General features: G+C 42.4%; 1 protein-coding gene across 2 annotated transcripts in view; it reads right to left on the bottom strand.

Annotated features, from left to right (window-relative positions):
* Positions 1-5,109: 5,109 nt before the first annotated feature.
* Positions 5,110-13,861, bottom strand: part of LOC122656137 (hydroxyacylglutathione hydrolase 2, mitochondrial-like) — a 108,100-nt gene continuing 99,348 nt past the window's right edge. The window contains exons 8-9 of one of the 2 annotated variants that reach the window (XM_043850586.1): positions 5,732-5,906; positions 5,110-5,152 (exon numbers count right to left, since the gene is read on the bottom strand). In XM_043850586.1, coding sequence (XP_043706521.1) covers positions 5,760-5,906 — 147 coding nt within the window. In that variant the 3' untranslated portion in view covers positions 5,110-5,152; positions 5,732-5,759. Of the gene's footprint in view, positions 5,153-5,557; positions 5,907-13,861 lie in introns of those variants that run through there. The other variant, XM_043850585.1, reaches the window with a different exon arrangement.

The raw sequence follows: 13,861 nt of genomic DNA, 5'->3' as shown, positions 1-13,861 counted from the left end.
TAAAGATTATTAGATTGGTTTTATGGGTATTTCCATGGGAAGTCCAAATTATAAGTTTTTCATTGGGTATAAGTTATCCTTATGGAGAGGTTATTTCTCATAACTAGGTTTCTTTTGAATTTTACCAAAATAGAGAAAGAGAGTGAGAAGAGAGGAAAATGGCTAAGAGTAATGGAATGAAGCTGAAAATGGTGGAATGAAGGCAAATGAATGAAGATTGAAGAGATTAATGAAGGTATAGAGCTATGGACTGAAGAAGTGCTTTCCTATAAGGGTTTTGGAGGTAAGAGAGCATGGATTTTCGTTTGTCTTCTCCCTAGGTGTTTGAAGTATGTCTTAACTCTTGGATTGATGGTTAGAATAGCTTGTTATTATGAGTTTTGATGGTATATGATAGGTAGGATCTGTTTTAAAGAGGTTTAGCTTGAGTTGGAAGGTTTATGAGAAGGTTTCCATGGTAAGAGAGCTTATTCTTGTTTTGGTTTTATATTCAAGAGAGGGTTTAGCTAATTAAATATTTGAATGCCTTATTTAGACTGTTTTGGTCTTAGAACAATGAACGATTGAAGAGGTTCTAAGTGTTGAGTGTGGATTCAAGTGAAGAACCCTAGAATTTGGGGGCTTTTTATTGAAGAAGAAGGTAAACCCATTTTGGTTCCTTTGATTGATATTAATTGGATTGTTTGAGTAATTTAGAATGTTTTGGGAGCATATTTTGATGGATTGAATCAAAGGATTTCGTGATTGAAGGTTTGGGATCAAAACCCCAACCTTGGGAAGGATTTCCTCAATTTTTCAGGAATTTTGGACTGTACTATCCCGTGGACCGGACGATCGGTCGACCAGTACCCTAGGCAGAATGGTCCCAAAAATTGAAATGTTGATTTTTGGAAAAATGTTTACATGGCTTTGTTCCTTTGTTATTATCCCTTTGACACCAAAAATCATGTATTGAATCCATGTTTTGGTGACCCTTAGGGCCATTCGAAGATTGACTTAAAATTGGAAGATTGGGAAGCGTTTAACAGGTGAGTAATGATACTCAATTATGTTAGGACATGTAGCTATTAAGCTATGCATAAATGAAAGATAAATGGAATGAAGGACTACTATGATTTATGTTAATTGAACTATGCATGCATGATAGATATAAAGATTGCATGGTAGAACGTAAGTATGATAGCTAGTTATGGAATGAAATGCTAGTTATAAATTATGTACATGGTAAATGCTTACAATGACAAGAATGTATGAATGATGATTGAAATGAATGAGTACTATGAATTATGCTAATTATGAACCATGCACATATGATGGGTTTAAAGTATGCATGTTAGAAAGTGAGTATGAGAACTCAAAATGAAAAGAGATGCTAGTTATACGCTATCAATTATAAGAATGAATAAATGATGATTGGAATGAATGAATGCGATAAATGATGCTAACTATGAATGATGTACACATGATAGATATAAAAGACGTATGTAGAAAGCAAGTATGAAGACTCAATGTGATAGGAGGTGTTATTTATGCATTATATGTATGGTGAATGGTAAGAATGGCAAAAATGTATGAATGATGATTGGAATGAATGAATACTAAGATTTATGCCAATTATTAACTGTGCATGCATGTTAAATATAAAGGATACATAGTAGAATGTAAGCATGATGGCTCAATGTGTTAAGAGATGTTAAAAGTATGCATCAAAGGCATGGTGAATGGCTATGTATCGTAGATGGACTATGAGGGGGAATCTAAATGTGAAGTTAGTACAATGATGATACAACGTTTATCCTTCATATCTATTATGATGCGAATGATAGAATGGATAGATGATTACATAGGACTATGAATGGACAAAGGAATGGAATGAAAGTTATGTACTCCTATTATTCATGCCACTAATGTATATGCTCCCTATGTATCATGTACATGTTCATAATGTTAAGACTGGTCTATGTAAAGGTACTTCTAGTACACAATGAATATTCAAGGATAAAGAAAGAAAGTCATTTGAAGCCTAAGTCAATAGACGACTCGGGATCGAATGAAATGGTGTCATAAGAGGCATTGTGGCTAAGTCCAAGACATAATTCGATGGAAATGATATAAGAGGCATTGTGGCTGAGGCCAATACATGACTTGATACAAATGATATGAGAGACACTGAGACTAAGGCCAATACATGACTCGACATAAAAGCTATGAAAGGTGTCGAGGTTCTTGCCAAGACACGGCCCGACACAAAGGAATACCATATACATAGGGGAGTTGTGATTAAGGCTAAGAATGGAACTAAGTATCTTATAAATGGTTTAAAGAATAATGGAAATAATGTAAGATGTGTATTACCCTAGGAAAAGTTATGAATTATGTATTTGTATAGTTATACATGATTGTTTATCTTGCCCACTGGGCTGTAAAGGTCATCCCATTATTGTTAAATGTTTTCACAGATCAAAAAGCAAAAAGGCAAGGATTAAGGAATAGTGATTAAGCAGGATCATTCGGATTAAAGAGGAGGACCTTTTCTATATATTATAGTCTAGATAAGGTCATTATATTGGATTTTTAGACTGATGTTTTGAACGATGTTTAAGTATGTTTATGGATGACTGTAAATGTTAAGGTTAGATGCCAACAATGTTACTACTCGATGGATGGGTATGGGGGTTTATGTAAGGTCGAATGTTTTAATGATTTTAATTTTGATGTCCCTAACCCATGAATGTTTCTGCTATGACTCTGATGGATTTTGTGTTATGGATAAATTGATGGAATACCTATGATAGTAGCGGAGTTTTAGACTCCATAAATGTTCATGAGCTATGCATAGTATATGTTTTATGTGAAAGTTTAAGTTTAACTTGCACGGACCCAAGCTAGAACCGCTGTCATGGGTCCCACTAGATCTAGGCATTCCGGGGGCGTGACAGCCTTTCGGTTAGGCGAGGAATTTTTTCTTAAATCACCTACATCTTCGACGCGATGTCTCTACATCTTCAAAGCGATTACCTTGGCCTTGATTGAGGTTTTGGCCTTGAGTGAGGTCTACCTTAGGGCTTTTCCCTCGAATCATCTTTTTTGTCGGCCCCTTAAGCCAATTTGGCTAATGAATTTGCAAGACATCCGTTGTAATCAAATAAACTGGAAAGTGCAGCACTTCAAAATCTTCTTTATCTTCATCAGGCAAAGGCAAGCGGATAGTAGCCTCCAGGGTAGTCGTGTTAGGGTCATGCCCCTCGCTCAACACTTCGACCACGGCATGATCCCCTTTGTTATAACCTTCTTTGATGAACGTTGTTTTGACTTGGCCATCATCATGCATGACAAAGCCATCTTTAGATTCCCCATCATTACTTATAAGGATTCATTTCCCTTTATTCTTATTCTGGGATTGACTTCGTTCCATTTCCCTTGTTGTAGCGTCTGCCCCCACTGTTCGCTTGCCAGCCGTACAACCTATTGACCGAGAAGCTCCTGCATGTAGATTTGGATGGTTTGCATACGAAGCTCGACTCAGCGTGCCTAATATGCTTTCCTTTCCCTTTTCAACCATAGATTGACTGGAATGGGGCATGGTACAGGGGTTAACAATTGGTGTCTCATTGCAAGGCTCGATCACTGGCGGTGGTAGCCCAACCCTGGCTCGAATTAGAGCCACCATTTGCTCTACCTGATGATTCGGGGCATCATTTGAGGCAGCTAACGCCGCTGCCAATCGATACATGCTATGCATCAAGAGTTGCATTGCATTATGCATTATAGTAGCCAACTGCTCTGGGCGCATATTTGCATACGCCCTAATTTGGGCTTCAAGTTGTCTCTCGATATTTGATTCTTGCAACTGAACCCGTCGTTCCCCTTTCTTACTTGCTTGTTGGATACCCTTCTTTGCCATGACGTTTCAATTAGAGTGTCCCACCGGGCGTGCAAAAAATTGTTTGGTTCTTTTTCCGGTTGCTCAAACAATCAGTTTCCGTAGAGTCGGTCTACCGTAACAAAACAGAATTAGTTGTGGGCACGGGTGTGCCAGAGTCTTCAAGACTCAACGTGAAGAAGATTATACTTCTGACTTATATCAAGTTATGTGGATCATCCTCTTGCCTCGGTTGCTCCAAGGACTTTAAATGAAAGACCAAGTTGCTATGTATGAAGAAAGGGATAATCACAAAACAGTGAATATGAGAAATTGAGAACTTCTATTGATCTTGATGTGGGCATATGCAAAAGACATACCACTGTTACAAGAATTTAAAAAAGAACTTGATACAGAAAGAGAGAAAGGGAATGAATGATTGCAAGGATCAGGAGAGAGAAAAGGATTATACTAAGAAAATGTAAATGCAGAAGAAAGATAAAAAATAAATTAAGTTACAGGTGTATTTGTTGATCGAGAGATCCTCTTCTTTTGTGGTCCTATCTTTTATATTTGTGAAGATGGGACCTCTAATACATGTTCCTAAATGCAACCTCTCTGATGGTTATAGAACCGCTTGGGAATCACGTCCTCTTGGGGTGGCTTCCACTTTGGAAGTGATTAGTTGCGGGTGTCTCACGATTATAACTGCTGCAGTCCTATCCACGTTCTCATTTCGTGAAAAACCTGCCTTGCTGACCGTTCCTAATACAATTCAAAATTGATCGGTCTTTACTCTTTCATTATTGGTCAGTCAGTAATTTTAGGGTGTAAACAGTTGGGCGAAGCAACTAGATGAATCTGCAGTGCATCAATGTTTATATATGCACAGATTGCAAGAGTGTAAAGTGAACTATATTAAATGACGATTGCTTTTCCGAATGACCTTGGGAGCATATTACCGCTGTTTATTAGATATATCCAAGATGTGCCTTAGGAAGTGGACATGGAAAACCACACTCCCTTACTAGATGTGCCTTAGGAAGTGGACATGGAAAACCACACTCCCTTACTAGCTGGGCATTGCATTGTGTCATGGGCCTACTCGTGTGTGTGGATCAATGAAAGTCCTGTACGATTATAACCTAATTGGTTGTCCAGGTGTGCTAGTGAGTCTAAACCTAATAATGTGATCTGTACCACTTGGCCATGTAATAGTATGTTGAATAATAATACAGATTATCCCCCCCAAAAAAAAAAAAAAAAAAAAAAAAAAAAAAAAAAATTTACAATCTGCCAGTTTTGGACAGTTTATTATCAGGTTGATTAGTGATGAACAATTTTGGATCAAGACGGCAGGCCGGATCATTAATCACCCCCTTTCGCAGCCTAAAATTCTCTCTATCTTGGGGCTGTGTTACCAACCTGGGGTGCAGAGATGATGCATCTAATTATCGCAGGCTATTTTCACAAATAGATTACCATGTCCACATTATGAACAGTGATAATGGCTAACTGATGGCCTCACAATGCTTTCTAACCCTAAATCCACTCTATCAGGTGATTTACCTAAATTGCAGCATTCCACAATTGATATCAAGTGTTTAAAACCCAGTCTAATTTCTTGTATGAAAATTGTGGGGGAAAAAATAGACAGCCAGCAGTTTGATGCAGTGAGTTGAACCATGATCATGGAATGAAATGAACCAATTGGGTTTTTAAAACGCCCACTCCATACTTATGTCAGTTCTCCCAAGCTGTATAAATTTTTACAGTAATTTCAGACATTATTCAACAAGCAACAGATATTGACAGATACAACTGCAGAGAAAATAGTAGCTGCGTTTCCTTTTCGAAATAAATATTACTCCTCGTATACAAATCAGAACATCAAGTCTCACCAATTATCTTTTGCCTTGCGGATGGCACCTAATGCTGCAGCAGCATTTGCAGTAGCAGGAATATTCAAAGCCTGCCGGATTTCCATGTTTGAAGTACGAAGGAATGGATTACATAGCTTCTCTGTCTTCAGCATTGTAGGTACCTGGAAATTCATAAACATAGACCGCACATCAAAGGAACCCTGAAGAACAAGTTTACCATTTACCAACTTATGGCTTCAATGCTACACACTCCTCTAAAACTTACAAAGCACTCAAAACTGGAAAACAGGTTAGCTCCTCAAATTTCATGTGTGTTCCCCACAACCAATACAATATGGTGCTTTGAATAACTAAATGTGGTGATGCAACACATGATGCACAATTGAGAAGTGACCATTAACAGGGACAATCCAGCAGAATAGCTGTTGGTTGTTGGTTGTCTTGGCCAAAGACAACCTAATGGGCACTGGAAAAGGCCTACCTGAATGATCCAGTTGAATGACCAATCAAATTTCTGATGCCATGAATATGAATAATGGGTCTGCAAGAGTTCATTGGTAAGATGGGTTGGTGTCATCCAATCATCATGATATTCGGATGTAGTTCATCCATGGGTTGTGGATATGGTTAGAAATTATAAAAAATAAAGGGTTTTTGAAAAAATAAAGGGTTTTTTTCAAAGGCCCCCCTAAAAATGGCCAAACTTACAAATGCCCCCCTGAACTTTCACTAATTCTATGTACATCCCTGTTTTCCAAACTAAGTACCACTATAGTCCCTCCCGTTGAATATCTCACATCAAGTATAATGAAAAAGAAGTTTTAGAGTGCAGAGAAGACCCCTCTCTCCTGATGTTCCCCCTCTCTCCCTGCCGGAGCCACCGGCAGGCCTGATCCCTGGCTTGTCACGCTCCTCCCGAAGCATGCCATCCCCTTCCCCTGCTGCTTCCCCTCCTCCTTCCTCCCCTCCCCCTTCCCCTCCTCCTTCGAACCCCTCTCTGCCTACTTCCCTGGCTTGGTCCTCTCTGTTCTCCTCTGGTATCCCTGCTGGTTCTGATGGGCTTCCTTTGCGTTTTGTTGCCCCCTCTTCAGTGGGTTCCTCGAAGGTGGCCTTGTGCCCTGCAGATTTGCTTGCTAAAGAGGAACTTCTCTGGGAGAACTGTCTGGTCGGAAACTTCTTGGGCTCTCGACCACCCTTCCTTGTCGTCAAGTCCTCTCTGTCCAAGCAATGGCGTCCTCAGGGTTCCTTGGACACCTTTCTACTTGACAATGGATTTTTCATTTTCAAATTCTCCTCCCCTCTTGACAAGTCTTGAGCCCTTGAGGGTGGTCCCTGGCTTGTGGGGAGGAAGCCTATTTTTCATCGACAATGGCATAGGCAGCTGCAGCTCAGGAAAGTGGATTTTTCATCCATTCCTCTCTGGATTTCCCTACCTGGATTGCCCCTTCATTTCTGGCGCACAGATGGGCTCAGTCACATTGGTTCTGTACTAGGAAAGCCTCTGTTCTCCGATGCGAGAACCAAGCGTAAGGACCGTCTGGCTTATGCGAGAATATGTGTCGAGGTATTTGCTCACAACTTCCTTCCTGCCTTCATCACTGTCCATGAAGGAGAGGACTTCTCCTTTGAGCAAGAAGTACATTACGAATGGAAACCCCCTCAGTGCTCAGTCTGCAAGGTGTTTGGTCATGATTCTCACCACTGTGCTCCGGTAGGCATGGACTCGGCCGAGGCTGGAGTGGTTGTTGAAAACCCAAGTCCTGGAGTGGTTGCTGAAGGATTTGAGGCCACGAAAAACACTTTGAATGCTCTTGCCTCCCAAGATGGAGCTGCTCTTGCCTCTGGAACTGCCGTCGTAGACACTGCTCAGCGTCTTCCTCGTCACAGATCCTTTTCTCGAGGCAGGCCGAGAACCAGGCACCAGCGCTGGAACTACCAATCCGTGGAGAAGCCTGCAAATCTGACCACCAAAGCCCTGTCGCTGTCGAAGCCCCAGTCTGGACGAGATCCTCAGAATCGCTTCAGCATGTTGGAGATTGACGACGACCAGGAGATTGTCTCTTGCCCCGAAAAACCACTTTTTGAGGTTACTCCTCGGAGCAGGTCAAGGATGACAGATGCTGCTTCAGTCGAAGTTTCCACTCCTAGCTCCGGACGAGATGCAGATCCCCTGTCCCCTGACGGAGTCTCCTTCTTTGGGAAACCTCCCTTTGGTCTCTCGTTACTTCGCCTCATTCTCCTCTTTAACCTCTGCAGCCAAAAGTACCCTTTTATCTGTCTCATGTCCCCAACCAGTTGACGATGGCCCTGTGGGGCCCCCACCTTTACCTTCTAAGCTCTCCTCTTTACCGGCTGGGCCCTCTTCTGGTTCACTTTTGGGTAACCCAACTTCTTTGGTGGGTCCTTCTGCTTTACCCATTCTTCCCAGATTTCCTCTGCTGGATATGGGGCGGGTCAAGCTTTTAACCTGGCTACTTCATCTTCTTCTTCGCCCGTCATCCCCTCTTCCACGACTCCTTCTGTTACCAGAAAACCTCGCCTCCCTCTCACCTCTATCTCCCCCCTTGGCAGATCCTATAGACGTCGTCATCATAGCGAAACTCAATCTCGCTCAGTTCTGACTCGCCTGCTTCAGTCTTCGTTGCCCCTGCTTCCCCTCCCTCCATGATTCTTGGCACCATTTGGAACACTCGAGGGTTGAATTCCCCCTAGAAACAAGCTGCTGTTCGTTCTCGCATTCGCTCCTGCTTCTGTTGTCTTCTTGAAACCCATATCAAAGAACAAAATTCCCTTAAAATCCTCTCCTCCATCGCCCCCGGTTGGTCCTTGATCTCCAATTATGCCTCCCACCCCAATGGCAGAATTTGGATCATCTGGGATCCAACAAAAATTTCTATCTCCCTTTCTTCCTCCTCGTCTCAGTACCTGCACACCTTCTCGGATTGCCAAGGCTGTTTTACCTTCTTCACTGTGGTCTATGCCCACAATTGCCCTGTCCTTCGTGCCCCTTTATGGTCTGATCTTCGCTCCATTGCCTTCCTCACTGCCAATCATCCTTGGGGCTTGGGAGGGGACTTCAATGTCATCCATTACAGCAATGAAAAGCAAGGGGGGGGGGGGTCCTGTGGATTCCTTCAATGAGTGCATTGAAGATTTAGGGGCAAATGATCTCTGTTGGGCAGGTTTCCCTCTTACTTGGTCCAATATAAGAGCTGGTTACCGTATTGCCTGTAAGCTAGAGAGAGTTCTAGTAAATGAAGAATGGCTGACATCTTTCCCCTCTCATGCTTTTTTTGACAACCCGGGCCTCTCTGACCACTCTCCTATCTCCCTAACCATCCAGCCCTTCTCCTCTTTTGGTCCTAAACCTTTCAAATTCTTCGACAAGTGGTCCTCTCACCCTTCTTTCCTGCCTCTGGTCCTTGAAGCTTGGAACAAGCCTGTTTTTTCCTTCTCCAATCCCCTTCTTGCTTTCTCCAAAAGACTCAAGAATGTCAAGGCTGCTCTCAAGGTTTGGAACCACAATACCTTGGGAAATATTTCACTCCAGGTGGCTGATTGCAAAGACAAGTTGGCTTCTATTCAGCTTCGGTTACAATCTGATCTTCATAATGGCCCCCTTGCTGTAGAAGAAAAAGTAACATCAATTGAGCTTACTACCCTTCTTGCTAGGGAAGAAAGTTTTCTCAAGCAAAAGTCTAGAATCAAGTGGTTGGATATGGGTGACTCGAACACTGCCTACTTTCATCGATCTGTCAAAGCAAGAGCCAATGTAAACTCTGTTTCTCAGCTCTCTAGCCTGGATGGCTCCCTTGTCACTTCTGTGGATGGCATCAAAGACTTGGCTGTTCAGCACTTTAAAGACCTTTTCACCAACCATCAGGTGAACCATTCTCCCATTCCCGATAATCTGCTCAACAAGTTTGTTGCCCCTGAGCTGCATGCCTCTCTGTGTGCCATTCCCAATGAAGAGGAAATTATAGCAGCAGTTCACTCCCTCAAGGTGAATGGGGCTCCGGGCCCTGATGGCTTTAGCATGGGATTCTTTCTAGCCTGCTGGGACATCATCAAATCTGATCTCATTGCTGCCATTAAAAGTTTCTTCTTCAACCCCAGTCAGATCAAGAGCATCAATCACACTTTCCTTTGTCTCATCCCTAAAAAGGAAGGGGCAAATGTCATGAATGATTTCAGGCCCATAGCCCTTTGCAACCTGCTCTACAAGTTTATAGCCAAGATTCTTGCTCGTCGATTAAAAGGTGTTGTGGACCCGCTAGTCAGTGACAACCAGTCAGCCTTTATTCCTGGAAGAAATATTGCGGACAACATCCTTTTATGCCATGACATTGTGAGAGGTTTTGACAAAAAAAACCATGCCCCCTCTATCCTTATGAAGATCGACATTCATAAGGCTTTTGACTCTCTCAGGTGGGATTTTATAGCTCATGTTTTGATCAAGATGGGGTTTCCTTTGGTCTTTGTCAACTGGATCACCTCTTGCATCAACACCCCTATGTTCTCAGTTCTGGTGAATGGCAGCCCGGCAGGCTACTTTGGAGCTTCGGCGGGGATTCGTCAAGGATGTCCGCTCTCCCCTTATTTATTTACTTTGGCCTTGGAAGTTCTCTCCAGAGATATCCAGATTTGCACTGATCAGATGCTTATCTCTCCGATGCCCAAGTGCAAAGCCCTCAAGCTTACTCATTTGGCCTTTGTTGATGACTTGATGTTTTTCTCCAAGGCCTCGATCAGCTCGCTTGAGTCTATTTTGCTTTGTCTTCAGCATTTCCATGAGCTCTTAGGTTTGCGCATCAATCCGGCCAAGTCTTTGCTGTTCTTTGCGAGGGTGCCAGAGTTAGACAAATCTACCTTCCTGGAGAAATCTGGTTTCCTTGAAGGTCATCTCCCAGTCAAATACCTGGGTCTCCCTCTGATTCTAGCAAGACTTTCAGCTCACCACTACACCCCTATGCTTGATCTTATTAGGAAGAGGCTCCCGCTTTGGAAGGGCAAGCTTCTATCCTATGCTGGCAGATTGGTACTCATCAAATCAGTCCTGAAATCGTCCTATATATGTTGGTCTGGCATCTTTGGGCTTCCCCAATCAGTTATTAAATCTCTGGAGTCTCTCATGGCCTCTTTTCTTTGGAAGGGCAATGAATTTGCTAGATTCTTTCATCCTATCAGCTGGGCAGCGGTGTGTCTCCCTAAAAAAGGAGGTGGTCTTGGTATCCGTAGAATACAAGAAGTGAATTCAGAAGGTATCATCAAGCTCATTTGGAAGATAGCCTCCAAGCAGAAAAGTATATGGGTTGACTGGTTATATTTAGGTCTGCTCCGCCAAGACTCTATCTGGACTGCTTCAGCCTTATCCGATGCCTCTTGGGTCTGACGTAAGATCCTTGCTAGTCGACATCTGGTCCTCCAAGTCATTCGTTCTAGCATTGGTGACGGCCTTTCTTCTTACTTGTGGTTGGACCACTAGCACCCCATGCGTATTCTCTTACACATGGTCACCTTGAGAACCATTTAAGCTTCAGGTCTCAACAGGCTTTCCTTAGTGGCTGATATCATTGACCAAGCTGGCTGGGCTCCTCCTCCTTCTTTCTCTTCCTCCCTTGGCCTTATCTGGAATGAGCTGCATACTTTTACCAGAAGGCCTGCTCCTAGAGGCGACTGTGTTACTTGGAAGACAAACAATTCTTGCTCTTTCTCTTCCAAGGCTGCATGGAATCTTATTCGGCTGCATGGCCAGTTGGTTCCGTGGCGCAAGCTTCTTTGGTTCAAGCATCACATCCCTAGTCACTGCTTCACAGCCTGGAGAATTTTTAACAATTGCTTACCTACTCAGTCTTTTCTTCGGTCCAGACAGATCCCAGTCTCTACGGCTTGCTGTCTCTGTTGGAATGGTACTAAAGACTCGGATCATCTCTTCTTTGACTTCCCTACTGCTGCCGCCATCTGGAAAGGAATCTTGTCCAAGTGCTGGCCTGCCCACAGAAGGATACTCCCTTTCTCAAGGGAATGGATCTGGATTGACATGACCTTCGCCGGCCATTCTATTTGCGACTCTGTCGGCAAATTAGCTTTTTGTGCAACTCTCAATCACATTTGGATGGAGCGCAATATCAAGAAATGGACCTCCAACTCTCGCTCTTATCAGAAGATTTGGGATTCCATTTACTTTGAAATTAAAGCAAAGTTATCGCTAGCTCCTCCTTCTAGTTGTTCTGACACCCCAAGGAACAGGCTCATTGTTGATTCCTGGGGTCTCTCAAATGTTTTTTTTGTTGCTACAGCCGGCCCCTAGCTAAGCTAGGGCCAGGCTTTTTATTTTTTTTTCTTCCCCTCGGGGCCCCTTGTTTTTCTCTTCCCTTTTGGTAATGAAATTCTTATTCACCCAAAAAAAAAAATAGTCCCTCCTGTTAGACAGAGACGTTATATTGTAACGGATCCCAATTTTTGAACATTTATGGACCTTTCTGCCCCTTGATAGGATAGAATGACCAAAATGACCTCACTTGGAAAAAAAACCTGCAATTCATCTTCCCCAAATCGTTTAGGGTTTGGGGAAGATGAGTTCTTGAATCAGAAATCAAGAACTGATTCAAGAACTTAGAATCATCTAAAACTCACACTTTTTCTTTATTTAATTAGATAAAGCCACTCAATGTGTTGCTTCATGAGTGCATAAAGTTTCCTGGACTGAACTTGTCCTGATAGAAAAGCAGCAGCAGCAACAACTCACTTCCATTAATCATATCAGATGTACCCAAGTAAAAGAGACGCCCAATTGCAAAATATACGAACTAACACTGGTTTCCAATTTCAGTTTCTTAGTTTCTATATGGAGACCATGATGATTTATGATGAAAACGAGAACCCACAAACCTTAACCAGTGAAGACACAGAAGTATGGTTATCATAGTAATCCAACTGGAGGTATTCAAGTCAAAACACCCAATACGCTAAATTACAAATTAACCCAGGTTTTGAATTTCAGTTTCTACCATTTAAGTAACTTGTAGAATTCAATCCTGAAAAACTAAAACGAGCATAGGAAGGAGACCATGATGATTTGACGATGAAAATGAGAACTCCCAAACCTTAATTAGAGAAGAAACAGAAGTCTGGTCAGCATAGATATCCCCGGGCTCCATATTGAGATAAGCAGTGGCACCCATACACAGCTCTCCAGCTGCCTCCACAGCCTGCAACTCTGCACACTTGGTCCCCTGCGCATATAGATTTCCTTCCCGCACCAAGTTTTCTCCCACTGTTATCACGCAACCAAAATTAGGGTGTGGAAATGTGAAACCAACCGATTTGTCGGCGATTTCTGCGGCCCGGCGAATGTGGGCAGCCTCAGGCAAGTGACTGTTGCTGGCTTTGCAGACAATAGGGGAAGAGATGCTCCCAAGGAGAATGACATTCTCAAGCTTCAAACTCTGTTAATGCTCAAAAGGGTTTCTTGGGTCTTGAATCTTGATTGCTTCAGCTTCTGATTCAATTGAGAGAGAGTTTGAAGTTTGAACTTGAAGAAGAATGGAGGAAGGGGAAGCAAATGTATAGGGGACGCAAAAGAGTGGTATGGATTATTAGCGCAGCACATTTCTGATTCAAGAACTCATCTTCCCCAAACCCTAAACGATTTGAGGGAGATGAGTTGCAAGGTTTTTTTTTTTTTTTTTTTCAGGTAAGGTCATTTTGGTCATTTTACCCAATCAAGGGGCAGAATGGTCCATAAATGTTCAAAAACTGGGATCCGTTATAACATAACGTCTCTGTCTAATGGGAGGGACTATAGTGGTACTTAGTTTGGAAAGCAAGGGTGCATCTGGAATTAGTGAAAGTTCAGGTGGGCATTTGTAAGTTTGGTCATTTTCAAGGGGGGCATTTGAAAAAAACCCAAAAATAAAAAACAAAAAGCTGAAAGGGATGTACTTCTCAAATGGGTCCCAAATCTAGATATGGTTTACAAATAGGATGTGACTGTACATGGTCCTCACAGACAATGGTTAAATTTCCATTCGTCTTCATTTTTGGGTACCATTCATAATCAATATTTAAAAAAACACCTAAAATGGTATTTCATTTTTCTTTCTCACAGATTAAT

The sequence above is a fragment of the Telopea speciosissima genome, chromosome 3 (assembly GCF_018873765.1).
Source record: "Telopea speciosissima isolate NSW1024214 ecotype Mountain lineage chromosome 3, Tspe_v1, whole genome shotgun sequence".
NCBI lineage: Eukaryota > Viridiplantae > Streptophyta > Magnoliopsida > Proteales > Proteaceae > Telopea > Telopea speciosissima.
The sequence above is the reverse complement of the archived record's forward strand: the minus strand, read 5'-3'. Positions and strand labels throughout refer to the sequence as shown.